This window comes from Rhinichthys klamathensis, unplaced genomic scaffold, assembly GCF_029890125.1.
Source record: "Rhinichthys klamathensis goyatoka isolate OS25496 unplaced genomic scaffold, OSU_Roscu_1.1 h1tg000098l_1, whole genome shotgun sequence".
Taxonomy (NCBI): domain Eukaryota; kingdom Metazoa; phylum Chordata; class Actinopteri; order Cypriniformes; family Leuciscidae; genus Rhinichthys; species Rhinichthys klamathensis.
The window spans coordinates 3,750,023-3,764,812 of record NW_026606637.1 but is presented as its reverse complement, the minus strand read 5'-3'; the positions used below and the strand labels follow the sequence as shown (position 1 = coordinate 3,764,812).

The following is a 14,790-nucleotide window of genomic DNA, read 5'->3' as shown; positions in this document are numbered from 1 at the left end:
ACTGACTAACGTCTTTTCATAAAGTATGTTTTGCCCGTCTATGACAATATGCGACAATTTCATACTTATCCGTAAATATGGCTGTCCAAAAAACTGACCAGGTGAATGTAGCCATTGTGTCGCTATAATCTTTAGATTGTTTTTAGCTTTTCAGTACATGTGTACAGAAGGCCACGTCTCCAAAATCAACAATTAGTCTCAAACGGAAACAAATATCTGGATTTACTTTCAGCGTAGCTGTCCACTGCACATCAAGTGATGCAGATCTTGTATAAATTGGAAATATTAGGAGTTCTTTTTAGAAATTCCCGCCTCACCTCGTGCAGCATTTTGTCCAAATTATCCTGCAGCTCCATGAAGTATAGAGATGTAATCAGGCCCTTCTGGGATTTATCCAGACAGTCCCTGGCCAACTCCACCAACTGGTGCTGGATAAATCCCAGGACTCCGTCTCCCAGCGGTAGGGTGCTGTCTGGGGAAAAGTGCCTGATGACGTCCAGCAAACGCTCCTCCATCTGAGCGGTAGCCTGCACAGCAGAGAGAACGTTCAACACCTCAGATTTGTAGAGGAAAAACATTTAATAATCTGTTCAGCGAGTTTGCCGCTACATACCTTTGGAAAACGTTCCTTATAGACATGGTTCATCATTATAATTTCATGATCAAAAGAGCCACCAGTTCGTCCAGGGCTAAAATAAGGAAAAGAACAGATGTAGATCGAAGGTTAAATACTTTATTGATAATCATTCCAACGAAACCGCTTTTATTTCAAAAACCAATTGAGCGAGCTACTGTTTGAGGCGTGAAGCATTGTGGGTGGACATCTAAACCTCTGAATCCTGCAGAGATGTGTGCTAAAGGTGAGGCGTTGCACAGCAGAAGAGCAAAACCAACAGACTGCTGCCTCACACAGAATGGGCGACATAAACAAAAACCTTCATCAGATTTAAGTTTTAGTTTCTACTTCAGAATCGTCCTCTTGAATCTCAATTGGCCAGATGCAAATTTCAAACCCCAGTGTTCAATTACACTATAGTGAAATTTCTTCTCTGACTCAGCCTCGAGGGAGGTTCTTCTGCAAAACAAAAACACTCCTTTTGTTTTGATGGGGGAAGCCTGGATATTCCTATTAGTCAGGAGTCCACTCATCTGACAGCAAGCCTTGCAACATACATCACTGAAACAGAGAGTTCACCCAAAAATGAAAACCCTGTCATTATTTACTCACCCTCATATCATTCCAAACCCATATGACCTTCTTTCTGGTCATTCTTTTCCATCCAATTTATAATAAATGGGGGACTGGTGCTCAAAAAAAGGAGAAAAAGCTCCACACAATTTTCAAAACATGGTCTTTAAAACTATTAGTTTTTAGAAGTCATATGGTAGCTTTGTGTTAGGTGCAGAGTCTGCAGACCATAATGAATCATTTAGAATTAACCAAATCAAGCCAAAGTGCGATTTGTAATCGAAAATGCAGGATGTCAAGATATTAACTTCTTATTTATTGGAAAAGCATGGAAAAGAGCAGGAAAAAGTCTTGACATTTGGTCCTTTGTGCCCAATGGAAGAAAGAAGTCATATGGGTTTGGAACAGAATGAGTGAGTAAATAATGACAGAACATTTGGGTGAAAACTTAAGAAAAAGCATACAAAAAAAGTGCATACAAAATTTATTTTCACTACACAGATTAGTCATTGAAATTGTGCAAGCCAGACTAGATCCCCAATAGCCACCATGAACACCACAGCTCAATATGCCAGAGGATGCATGCTTACCACTAGATCACACTGCTCTTATATAGTCAATGAGGATATAATAAAACTCCAGGAGCCGGATTCACAAAACGTTTTTAACATTTTTCTTAACTGCTATTTTCTTCTTATTTTAAGAAACTTAAGAAAAAAGATAAGAATATTCTGTTTTCCCCAAAAACTCCTACAAAATGTTCTCATCTTTTGTTCTTAAGATTGTTCTTAAGAACAATCGTTCGTTCATAAATAACTTTTCTGGAGGGCCACAGCCCTGCAGAGTTTAGTTCCAACCCTGCTCCAATTTGTTCTCAATAACAAATACGCAAAGTTCGGATTTGGTAGTTTGGATTTGCCAAGTACGACTAAGGAAAACAAACTTCTGAAGACGGGAGGACGCAAGTCCAGTAATTTTGCAAATGGTACAGCAGCATACATGAAAGCGTCACTCAGCTCCCTCTGGCTACTCCGGTTATCTAAGTATATATATTTTAGTCAACGATACGAAATATAAAACAACCCTGCCTCTTTTCGTTTACATTTAAAAAATATTAAACATAAATCGCCCGTTAGATATACACAAGACAAATTATATCTCATGTTTAACCACTACAGAGACACCAGAGCCAGAGGTAAACTTCAGATCGACAAGCCGAGGTAAGGCTGTTCCAGAAGGGGTTAATGAGCGGCTGAGCGCCCAGTGATCACCTGGATCTCACAACTCCGAAACCGTCAGATCAAATTTCCAAATAGGCGATCTGTCTCTTTATCAATAAACCAAATATTTGAGCTTAAGCAACTACATTCTCGACTGAAAAACTCTTAATACTACATTTCGTGACACAATAAAAGTAGTATTATTAAAATACATGGGTTTTCTCCTCTGTTATTGAGCTTGCTGGTTGGTGCGAGATGCATTCTGGGATACTTGGCTGACTCAAGTGCGCACAAGTCATCTCTCAATGCATCCTTGATAAAAGGGGCGGAGCAAGAACACATCCAGGGATTTAAACTGTACTTGGCTAGATGTGATCTTTGAATTGGAACAGTACTTGGGTAGCGACTGATGACATTTCACAAGTCCACAAGAACAGACAAGAAGCATATTGAGAAATGGCCCTGAAGTTTTCAAATAAGCCTGAAGGACTTGATTAACTGGATCAGGTGTGTTTAATTAGGGTTGAAGCTAAACACTGCAGGGTTGTGGCCCTCTAGGAACTGAGTTTCACACCCCTGCTCCAACCAGTTTTAAATCCCCAAAGATAAGATGTTTAATAATAAATAATAATAAATTCATCACATTTATATAGCGCTTTTCTGGACACTCAAAGCGCTTCACATAGAAGGGGGAATCTCCTCAACCACCACCAATGTGCAGCATCCACCTGGATGATGCGACGGCAGCCATAGTGCGCCAGAACGCTCACCACACACCAGCTTACTGGTGGAGAGGAGACAGAGTGATGAAGCCAATTGGTATATATATACATGGGGATGATTAGGAGGCCATGATGGACAGAGGCTACTGGGCAAATTTGGCCAGGATGCCGGGGTTACACCCCTACTCTTTCGAAAGACATCCTGGGATTTTTAATGACCACAGAGAGTCAGGACCTCGGTTTAACGTCTCATCCGAAGGACGGTGCTCAATTGAAAGTATAGTGTCCCCATTACTATACTGGGGCGTTAGGACCCACACAGACCACAGGGTGAGCGCCCCCTGCTGGCCTCACTAACACCTCTTCCAGCAGCAACCTGGTTTTCTCAGAAGGTCTCCCATCCAGGTACTAACCAGGCTCAGCCCTGCTTAGCTTTAGTGGGCAACCAGTCTTGGGCTACAGGGTGATATGGCTGCTGGCCATATGACCAATAAATTCAATAATGAATTTATGGGGTTGTTTAAAATATTAGGCATTACAACATTACACTAGCTACATATAATACATATTACTAGTTCCAGGAATGTCGACGATTACCCTGAAGTGACACCGATTGATCAGGAAAACATCACTAGAGTGAACGCATATACGATGCATTAACTCTAGCTAGAACTAGCATGGCAGCACACAGATACCAGACGCATTCACTCTAGAGAGCGCGCAAATGAATGGGAATAACCGCAGCATCTTCCTGAGACAGGCTGTTTTAAAACAGCCATTTAACAAGAATTGCACTTAAAAACATTGTTAAGATAAATTAAGAAATTTGTAAGAATGTTCCTAACTTCTTAACAAGATTTTCATGAATCCGGCTCCAGGTCAGACCATAAAACTCCACTCAAGGAGATTTAATGATTAATCCCTAATAACCATATTTGTAAGATGCAAATATTGGCATCCTATGCTGAAATTAATTGGTGCATGCATATTTTTGTTTACCTAAGGCTACGTGACCGGGGTCGTATAAATGGGGAGGGCCGCCCATCTTCATCAGTTATGCTCTCCGAACTTCGGAAGTGTTTGAACAGGAAATGAAGCTCGTCCTGTGTGGGTTGGTACGGAAGCTGGTGCAGTCGTTCTTGAGATGAGGAAGATGACTGCAAAACAACAAATGCATCATCAAATACATGGCCACAATTAATATAAAATAGTCCCAAATTTACAGAAAACCACCCTTAAACCCATCAAAAAATGTCTAGGTTTGCAGAAATATTAGAAAGTTTCACAGAGCTGATTCATGCAGGAACAATTCCTTCTCATTTGCTCTTTCACTATTAAAGGGTTTTAATGGAAAGTTCGGTTGAAAATGAAAATTGTCACTATATACGCACTCTCACGTTGTTTCAAACAAAATGCTATTTATGTTCATTAAGCACATAATTGTAAGATTTGAATTGTAGATAAATGAAAGCCACATACTGAGACAGTTGAGCTGGGAGGGTTGGTCCCGTAACCTGAGGACGGAAGTGACGCCAGAGACCACCGTCTCCCTTCCACTCTGGAGAGAAAAAGAGAATTTCAGGAGACAGAATGATACACTATCACTCAAAACTGTATGTGGCCGCTTAGTCAGACCACAACAAGTGATTCTCTCACTCTTTATATATTAACACACACCACTTTATTATGTACACCTCGCAAGTACCGAGTTGGACCCCCTTATTCCTTCAGAACTGCCTTAATTCTTCGTGGCATAGATTCAGCAAGATGCTGGAAACATTCCTCATAGATTTTGGTCCATATTGACATGATCGCATCACACAGTTACTGCAGATTTGTCGGCTGCACATCCATGATGTGAATCTCCCGTTTCACCACATCCCAAAGGTGCTCTATTGGATTGAGATCTGGTGACTGTGGAAGCCATTTGAATTTAGTGAATTCATCATGTTCAAGAAACCAGTTTGTGATGATTGCAGCTTGGTGAGATGTCACGTTATCTTGTTGGAAGTAGCCATCAGAATATAGGTACAGTGTGGTCATAAAGGGCTCGACATGGTCAGCAACAATACTCAGATAGGCTGTGCCACTAAAACAATGTTCAATTGGTACAAAGGGGCCCAAAGTGTGCCAAGAAAATATCCCCCACACCATTACACCACCACCAGGAGCCTGAACCAATGATACAAGGCAGGATGGATCCATGCGTTCATGTTGTTTACGCCAAATTCTGACCCTGCCATTGGAGTTGCAGCAGAAATCTAGACTGATGATCAGGCAACGTTTTTCCAATCTTCTACTGTCCAACTTTGGTGAGCCAGTGCTTGTAGCCTCAGTGTCCTGTTCTTAGCTGACAGGAGTGTCACCGGTGTGTCTTCTGCTGCTGTAAGTCATCTGCGTCAAAGTATGACATGTTATGCATTTAGAGATGCTCTTCTGCAGACCGAAGTTGTAATGAGTGGTTATTTGGTTTACTGTTGACTTTCTATCAGCTCAACTTTCTTCTCTGAACTCTGGCATCAACAAGGCATTTTCACGGCTCACTGGATATTTACTCTTGTTCGGACCATTCTCTGTAAACCCTAGAGATGGTTGTGTGTGAAAATCCCAATAGATCAGCAGTTTCTGAAATACTCAGACCAGCCCGTCTGGCACCAACAACCATGCCACATTCAAAGTCACTGTCTTAAATCACCTTTCTTCCCTGTTCTGATGCTCAGATTGAACATGTCTAAATGCATTGAGTTGCTGTCATGTGATTTGCTGATTAGATACTTGCGTTAACAAGCAGTTGAACAGGTGTACCTAATAAAGTGTACTTACATAAATTTCAATTAAATATTTGATAGAATTTTTACAACTTTCCCAAGTGCATAATTTTTTTTAAATGTCCATAAATGGAACAGTGTAGTATAAGCCTAGTATAAGGAAAGACATGGTGATGCATGGCAGCAATGCAAAACAATAACAGGTAGTGTCTAAAGAGTACACAGTCACAGAAATAAATAAAGGAATTAAGATTTGGCCAGGTTATAGTGTGAAAAAGAGATTGGCTACCTGTCAGCTCGAGCCAGGTGGCTAAGAAGAAATAAAGAGGGATGAAGAGAGAGAAAATAGGCAACAGACTTAGTGAGGTCTACAATATAGAAAGATCCATATGAGAATAAATGAGTCAACTCTATATAATATGAACCTGACACTGAGTTGACAAAGTGGTAAATGCTGAAGAATATCAAGAATACTGATCCTGTCATCAAGACAAAAAAAAAGATAAAGTGCGCTTGTCTACCTGCGGGCGAAAGGGAAGTTGAGAGAGCAAACAGCAGTGGACACATTTCGTGGGCTGTCCAGAGGGCTGCTGGCAGCTGGAAGGGGAACAAGAGGAAATTTCAACAGAGCACACAGTGTTACGTAAGCTACAGGATTTAATAGACGTCAGATGTTTCACAAATCACACACTTCAGGACATTTATCTTCTTTTGTAACATATACATGTGTGTCTGGTTCACTGTATGGAGTCTAAAGTTGATGCGTGTAATTTTTTCAACGTTTTTAAACGTTGAACCACCCATCCCTCCCCCTCCGCCGTCCTCCCCCCTGTATCTAAAAAAAAGTTTAGAGACAGTGGTGCAATCAAAACTCTTTGTTTGAACAGCCAGATATGGCAAAATTGACTCCACCAATGACAAATGTTTTTGGACGGGACTACATGTTTGTCTGTGTTAGGGAAATAAGACTGAAAAAAAACAGCCATTGTCTGTGCAATCCTGTTTGGCCAAAAATACACCAAGATGTAACATTCAAAAATAGTTGGTTAGCTCTACTTAATGACTTAAAGTTAAATGTTAATCAGCTGATTTGTGAGCAGATCGTTCAGCAAACCGTTCCGTTGGTTCGTGAACCAATCATTAGTTGATTTGTAAACAAATCATTAAGTTGATTTGAGATTCTGTTACTGACCCAGTTCTCGAGTTTAAGTCACTTAACTGAATGATCTGGTCATTGTAGTGGAAGATTATTAGTGGAAAACTGTTAAAATGTTGGTCTTTTCCTTAGACAAAGCTATCATGCGGCTTCAGAAGACTTGAAATACAGTGCAAATTCATAATAACTACTTTGTGCTTTTCTGGAGTTGATAGACAAGGTAACTAACAAACTGCTGTTGTGTAGAAAAGAGCTGCATGTAGGCTCTTAAAAATATCCGTTGGGTTCTGCAGAACAACATACAGGATCTGATTTTTCACATTTACATTTTTTGGGTGAACTATCCCTTTAACTAAAAGTAAACCCTTCAGCTGGGATCTTAAGAGACATGAGGGTGAAGGAGTGTACAGGCTTATGTTACTCCAGCCACATGAACCACTCAATGGTGACAGGCCAGCTCAATGTCAGCTTTCCTAGTGCGAGTGTCATGTGTCGGGGCGAGTGTTACCTGTGTGGGCGGACAGAGGAGAAAGCGGGCGGGTGGGCGATGGCGTTCCAACACCAAGGCTCTTTCTATTACTGCTGCGACAGCTGCAACACACAAACAAGAAGAGAGGGATTATTAAAAACCTTTCATCATAATCCAACCCAGTTTTGATTGCCAACGGCAAAGTTAACGAAAGAAAGTGACAAAGGATTTAATGATCAGCACGCCCTCAATAGTGTTACAATAATGTTGCTTTTTTTGTTTTTAAAATCAAATCTATGAGTAATTCTGAAACATCTGCACTTCAGAGGTGGTGTCCTTCAACACAGCTGTCATTTGCATTACCCAAAAGACTTAAGTTGTGCATGTGATGTGTCCCTTTCTCTCCCAACAGCTCTTGCAGAGTCATGCATTGCACCTTCATCTCGAGCTAGTCTGCAGCTACAGAGGTTTATCAATGCATAAATATATGCCACCATCGATAGCTCGAAATAAAAGCTTAGATACAGCCAAGCCAACCGTTTTCATAATCCTTGCTCTATTATAGTGCGTCATACTTGATAAGACACGCTACTACGACGCACACTGTTTTGAGACACAACAACAGCATGAATGATTAACGTTACATTAATCGACCAAGAAACGCATAAAAGTTGTGCAAGTTCAAAGCTTTCCAATGTGTCATCTCGTCTAATGTTGCATGTTACCTTTTGGATCGCTTGAGCATCGCGCCCGTAACAAAATGAGCTTTGCTGCTGCCAGGCAACGCGCTCCAGGAACTTGGATCAGACATAATCGCACACGACCAGAGTCTCAACCGTCCAAGCAACACCGAGCAACAGAACCCGAATGAAGAGTCCAACTCTTGACTGTATCATGTCGTACGGGAGACTGCGTCTGACTCGCAGCGGTTCATCTCTGTTCTTTGTGTGGCACGCTGCTTGTTTGCCTGCCTGGACTCGCCGTGCAACTTCGTAAAAGTTGAGACATTCACATTCTGTTGAAAGCACCTTCCGATATTGTCTAGAGCTAGCAGCAAGTTAGTTAATTACTTTCCAAAATGTGACTTTCATCGGATAACAGGAGCGAACCCATGTTTGAGAGTAAGATGCTGTGTTGATGTTGTTTCTCTAGTGTTGATTGATTGCCGGGTGATACGCTTGGGATGTACCATCTCGCTGCGAAGAGGGGGAGAGAAGTCTAAGCCGAGGCTCTGACTAAAACGTCTCTGTTTTGACCGACAGCATAAACAAGACTTTTGTTATTTGTCGAAAAAAATATTTAGTTTCCATCTTCTAAATATATATTTTACACGTTTAATGAAAAAGATAGAAGCAATAGGGAATCTTAAAAATGGTATGACCTAACGTAAACGTGTCACCAGTGACGTTAAATCCTCACGTGAGAGCTGGTCAAAATAATAGAGCATCAAATAATATATAATTCAATACATTACACATTTGAGGTAATATAATCTGAGGGTTCGTGAGAGAAACTTCAGGAGGTTTGTGAGTTTAATGAAAAGTAATTAAATAAAAATTTAAAATACATAGGCCTAATTAAAAAAAAAAAAAAATAGTAATAAAAATGTGTTTGAAAGACAAAAGCCTTCCAAAGACAAAATGAAGTACTTGGTGATATCTCAAATAATAATGTATGTGTTTGTCGGGAGTTGATTCAATATGCAATGTTGAGAAAACACTCATTAAAGGTAAAAATATTTTTGTAAATCCATTGGTCAAATGCTTTGTGGCCTCTCCATTTTCCATGTAGACTAATTTTAGCCACCTGACTAGTGGCTGGGTAGCCTGGATGCCAGCCCGAACTCCGCCCACAACATTTTTTGGTCGGGAAGTTCGGTCTGGACTCGATCCATTGAGGAGTACCGTAATTATGATCGGTTCAGAATTAGTCGGGCCAATCAAATTGCCAGGGCGGGCTTTATACGATGATGGACAGATGATCTGCAGTTACGTAATCATCACGTTATCAAAGAGCGCTTGGGTTGAACTGGTTTTCCTGAAAGATGACTGCAGCTGGAGAATTGAGATGTATAGATTCCGCTATTGCGTCTGTTGTAAAAGAAATCGACAGCGCATTCATTTTAAAAGTCGAACAGAGAACTGCAATCAAGGCATTTGTCGATTGGAAAGATGTGTTTGCCGTCCTTCCTACAGGATACGGCAAAAGTTTATTTTATCAGCTGGCTCCGATGGTCGCTAAGAAGATGGGACGCAATGAAAACCCTGTGGTCGTTGTGGTTTCTCCTTTGGTCGCACTCATGGAGGACCAAGCAAAAGAAGCAACACTCATTATTTTACTACTTCTTCCAGCGTGCGTGTAGTTGAATTCTGTTGACAACTTTGTTTGCGTAGCTCATAAAAAAACACTTACTGCGTTGCTCTGATTGGTTGTAGGTCTATCCAATTGAGTGCATAGTTTTTTGTTTTTTTTTCCTGGTTCGGTTAAGACAAGACACGCCTCATAATCAAAGCCCTATGGAGCAGTATCAGACTCACATTCTGACTACGAGTATGACAAAGTCAGGGTAGTGGCTGGGGTCTCTGTGTGCAATTTCACAAAACTAGAAGACTTTCTGAATGTATATAAGCGATATACTTTTTTTTAAGAAAGGAAAATTTAAAACATGAAAAAGAAGAATTAGGGAGAATCAATAAATTATGAAAGATTTAGGCCTACTGCCATTGTGTGAATATAATCATGTATTGTAATCAATAAAAAAGTAACTGTAGTCTGATTACAAAGGTTTTAAAGTGTAATATAATCTAATTACAAGTACTTTATTTTTGGAATCTGATTATGTAACACATTTAACAGCTTTAAATAAAAGCTTTTTGTTTATCATTATTTTTATTTTGTCATAGAAATCTTCTAAATTTTTGCATGTTAAGATACCTAACCTTTTTTTCCATTGACGTCAAATCTTCACATGAGAGGTAGTCAAAATAGATTATCAAATAGGTTATATAATGTATATAAGGTTTTTAAAAATATGAATATATAGCTGACTATTATAACAAAACTTTTTATTATTATTTTGACAAGCTATAGTTTTGTATAAACCATCTCAAAATGATAAATCATCTATTTTAAGTAAAGGTTAAAATGTTTAAATGACAAAAGTGGTTGATGAGTTTTATATGATGAAAAATTATGTACAAACCTGTATAAGCGTCAAGCCTGTTCCATATATCATGTCATACAATTTCTTTTTTTGGTTTTTACATGTGATTTCGAATTATAATTAAATAATTCTCTCATACTACATACTATTGTCTTACTGAATGGGATTTTAAAAAGGAGATACATAGTATTAATATCAGCTAGTAGTCAGTCATGCGGGTGCAATGTGCATGGGCATACACATGTGACATGAGCTTTACATATAGATATGGGTATAAAAAAAATCAATAAGATGTGTTTGTCATGCTGACGAACTGGAGACAGTTCTGCCTCTCTGCAGGACCGGCGCAGGTTTATGTAATGTTTTTGGCTTGTGAATCGGCTGTCTTACCTCCAGGGATGAAGGGATTGTAAAGGACTGCAGGGGCTGCCTGGACTGCATGGACTCAGGATGATGGGGCTCTGGCTGGGTGACAAACTGAAAAGCAAGACACGTTTACATGCATTAGCGCTCTGACTAAGTGCATGTAGACTGTATTTCTGTTGGTGTTTCTTAATGCTCTGGGCAGCATTGCAAATCAATGTGCTTAAAGGGATAGTTCACCCAAAAATGAAAATTAGCCCATGATTTACTCACCCTGAAGCCATCCTAGATGTATATGACAATCTTTTTTCAGATTAACACAATCAGAGTTATATTAAAAAATGTCCTGGCTCTTCCAAGCTTGATAATGGCAGTGGATGGCTGTATGTCTTTGGAAGTCCATCAAATCTCATCTATTCATGATTAAAGTGCTCCGGGGGTTAATAAAGGCCTTCTGAAGTGAAGCGATGCGTTCGTGTAGGAAAAATATCCATATTTAAAAGGGTGGTTGATTATGATTCCACTTTTCTAACTTTAGTTAGTGAGTAATGTTGCTGTTTGAGCATAAACAACATCTGCAAAGTTACAACGCTCAAAGCAAAGGAAGATATTTGCTTTTAAAGAAATCCTTTTTTAAGGACTACAACAAACGGCTGGTATGGACTACTACACGACATTCCTCACGGGTTAGTGACATCACCAACCCTAGAATTTACATAAACTCCGCCCCCGGGAACACGCAGTCCATGTTGAGAAGAGGAAGAGTTGTTGAAGAAGAGCACATTTGTGAGTCTGCTCAAACTGTAGCATCCGTCTTTTCACATGCAATGGAATGTCACTGTATGCATCTTACAACAGTTCCTATACGAGCGATTTTATAGATTATCATGACAGAATATGCTAATTAAAGATAGTTAACTCCACATCAGCAACATAAATTCATCAACTAACCATTCAGAGACGTCCTGTTGCATTCTACGTGTTGTCACTTCTTCTTGAGTATCTCCATCTTTGTCTGACTCCGGTTTAAACATAAAAGGCAGAACAGTTTCTGACATTTAAGTGCGTCTGCGTAATCGGAGCTGCTAACACACAAGCTATTGAAGCTCCGCCCTCTGTGCCGGGAGCAGCAGCTTATTTGCATTTAAAGGGACAGACACAAAAACGGTGCGTTTTTGCTCCCCCTCAAAAACTGACAACTTTAAAATGCTGTAAAAATATCTGCGGGGTATTTTGAGCTAAAACTTCACATACACACTCTGGGGACATATTTATTTTACATCTTGTGAAAAGTGCATTTTACCACCCCTTTAAAACTTTGTCGACTAAAATAATTAGCATCCGGCAGACGACTGTACGCATCGATTTACGCCACGAGTAACACTTGAACTTGACGCACAACGTAATGACGAACGAGGTCGACCAGTCCTGTTAGTTTGAACCGCGAGAGGCGCCAATTGCCGTCATTATGCTGTGCGTCAAGTTCAAGTGTTACTCTTTTGACGTAAATTGATGCGTACGGGCATCTGCCGGAAGCTATTTTGGTCGATAAAGTTTTAAATATGGATATTTTTCTTACACGAACGCATCGCTTCACTTCAGAAGGCCTTTATTAACCCCCGGAAACGCTTGGAGCACTTTAATCGAATAGATGAGATTTGATGGACTTCCAAAGACATACAGCCATTCACTGCCATTTTGAAGCTTGGAAGAGCCAGGACATTTTTTCATATAACTCCGATTGTATTCGTCTGAAAGAAGAATGTCATATACACCTAGGATGGCTTCAGGGTGAGTAAATCATGGGCTAATTTTAATTTTTGGGTGAACTATCCCTTTAAGGGATTAATTAAGTGGAATCATGGTGCTGCAAAACATTAAAAAATAAATGCACAAATGAATGAATGAGATATGAACAGGGACTTTGAAAAGGCCACGTTAAAGCTGCTGTAAGCGATTCTTTTAACATTATGCATAAAGTTTTCGAAAAAAAGTCTTATGCCCAACAAGGCATATTTGATTAAAAAAAAATACAGTAAAAACAAAATTGTAAATATATTATAATTAGGGCTGTGCTACAGTCTTCAGTGTCTGAAATAATTATGCTGATTTGGTGCTCATAAAAAAATGTCTTATTACTGTGAATGTTGAAATCAGCTGTGCTGCTTAATATTTTTGAAGATGCTGTTTTTTGATAAAAGAACATATTTGAAATAGAAATCTTTTGCAACATTACATGTCTTTTCTCTCACTTTTGATCAATTTAATACAGTATGTCCTTGCTGAATAAAAGTATTAATTCGTACTAATCCCAAACTTTTGAAAGGTAGTGTATCACTCAAATAGGTGTTCTGAGAAATCACATTTGTCTTTGTGACAGCCCTAAGGTTTTCTAAACAGTAAAGGAAAAATTTGAGCGTGGCCTGCACTTTTTTTTAGCCAATCAGCCACCTTGGAAGTTCTTTTGCGTGCTGACATGTCTTTGGGGGTCTGGTTTTGGATGAATAGATATAGACATGGGATGGGCAACTTCGGTCCTGGAGGGCCACTGTCCTACAGAGTTTAGCTTCAACCCTAATCAAACACACCTGAACAAGCTAATCAAGGTCTTCAGGATTACTAGAAAGTTACAGGCAGGTGATTTTTTCAGGGTTGGAGCTAAACTCTGTAGGACAGTGGCGACAGTCTATTTTAGGGGTCGTTTACTTTACACAACACTGTTTTCAACTAACTTTTTGAAAACACTACATTATCGTCTCTGTCTAATCAACAAAAACGCAAATTTGTGAAAGCGGTGACGTCATGCGCATGCATATTACGTGTACAACTTCTGGCCTGGCATGCATAGGCCTACCAGTAGCCTAATACAGCGTTTTTAGTTGTTTTTTTGCGGATCCATGTAAACAGGATAGTTTTGATAATGCTGTTATCTGTACACAAAAGAAAACCTTTTCCTTTTTATGCGTTTTGGCCATTTATTTATATGTCAATGGTGTTTTGGGGGCCTGAATTTGCAAACTTGTTTTCAACGTTTTTGAAAACAACACCGTTATCGTCTCCCTGTAAACTACTTTTTGAAATGGTGGCGTCATGTGCATGAGTATTACAGAGTGACATCGCCAACTACTGGCCTGGCAGCAGAATACAGCATTTTTAGTTGTTCTTGTGGATTTGTGTGAACGGGATCGTTTTGACAACATGGTCGCCTGTACACAAAAACGCAAAGCAGAAAGTTTTCAGTTTTTATAATTTTGTGTAAACATCGTTGAATCCATACTTGTACCAGTAGTCTGACAAATGTTAGTAGGATATCAAACATCACTTACAGCATCTTTAAATAACATAATTTCCACAAGCAATGGAAAATGTCAGGCAATGAGATGGAATGCATCGTGTATGGTGAACAGCTAATACATGCCACATGATTCATATAATCAGAGATCTAACAGCATGTGAATTGGATTATTAGTAGGGTTCTAGCTACATAAAAGCATTATATAATCTCAAATTTCCACTGTTTTTGTCAACAGTTTTCAGTCTGGTCCTGCAGGTGGAAGGTGTTTTCCAGTGATACAATTTAATGTGTGACCTTCAAAGTCATTTACTGTTTACTGCCACCATGAATTTCAGTTCCACAAAATGCATTAGTGGCATCAAGACAAAGCCATTAACTGCAAGGAGCACAATTTCGCATGTTTCCTTCATGCCATTCAATGTTGTCTTCTGCTGAGTAGCATAAA

General features: G+C 39.6%; 1 protein-coding gene across 9 annotated transcripts in view; it reads right to left on the bottom strand.

Moving 5' to 3' along the window:
• Window positions 1-14,790, bottom strand: part of mast3b (microtubule associated serine/threonine kinase 3b) — a 42,035-nt gene that overhangs the window by 24,995 nt on the left and 2,250 nt on the right. For 3 of the 9 annotated variants that reach the window (XM_056252695.1, XM_056252691.1, XM_056252692.1), the window contains exons 2-9: window positions 11,078-11,164; window positions 7,564-7,646; window positions 6,421-6,496; window positions 6,189-6,209; window positions 4,611-4,689; window positions 4,131-4,288; window positions 614-689; window positions 318-527 (exon numbers count right to left, since the gene is read on the bottom strand). In XM_056252695.1, coding sequence (XP_056108670.1) covers window positions 318-527; window positions 614-689; window positions 4,131-4,288; window positions 4,611-4,689; window positions 6,189-6,209; window positions 6,421-6,496; window positions 7,564-7,646; window positions 11,078-11,164 — 790 coding nt within the window. Of the gene's footprint in view, window positions 1-317; window positions 528-613; window positions 690-4,130; window positions 4,289-4,610; window positions 4,690-6,188; window positions 6,210-6,420; window positions 6,497-7,563; window positions 7,647-8,249; window positions 8,647-11,077; window positions 11,165-14,790 lie in introns of those variants that run through there. The other 6 variants (XM_056252701.1, XM_056252696.1, XM_056252699.1 and 3 more) reach the window with 4 other exon arrangements.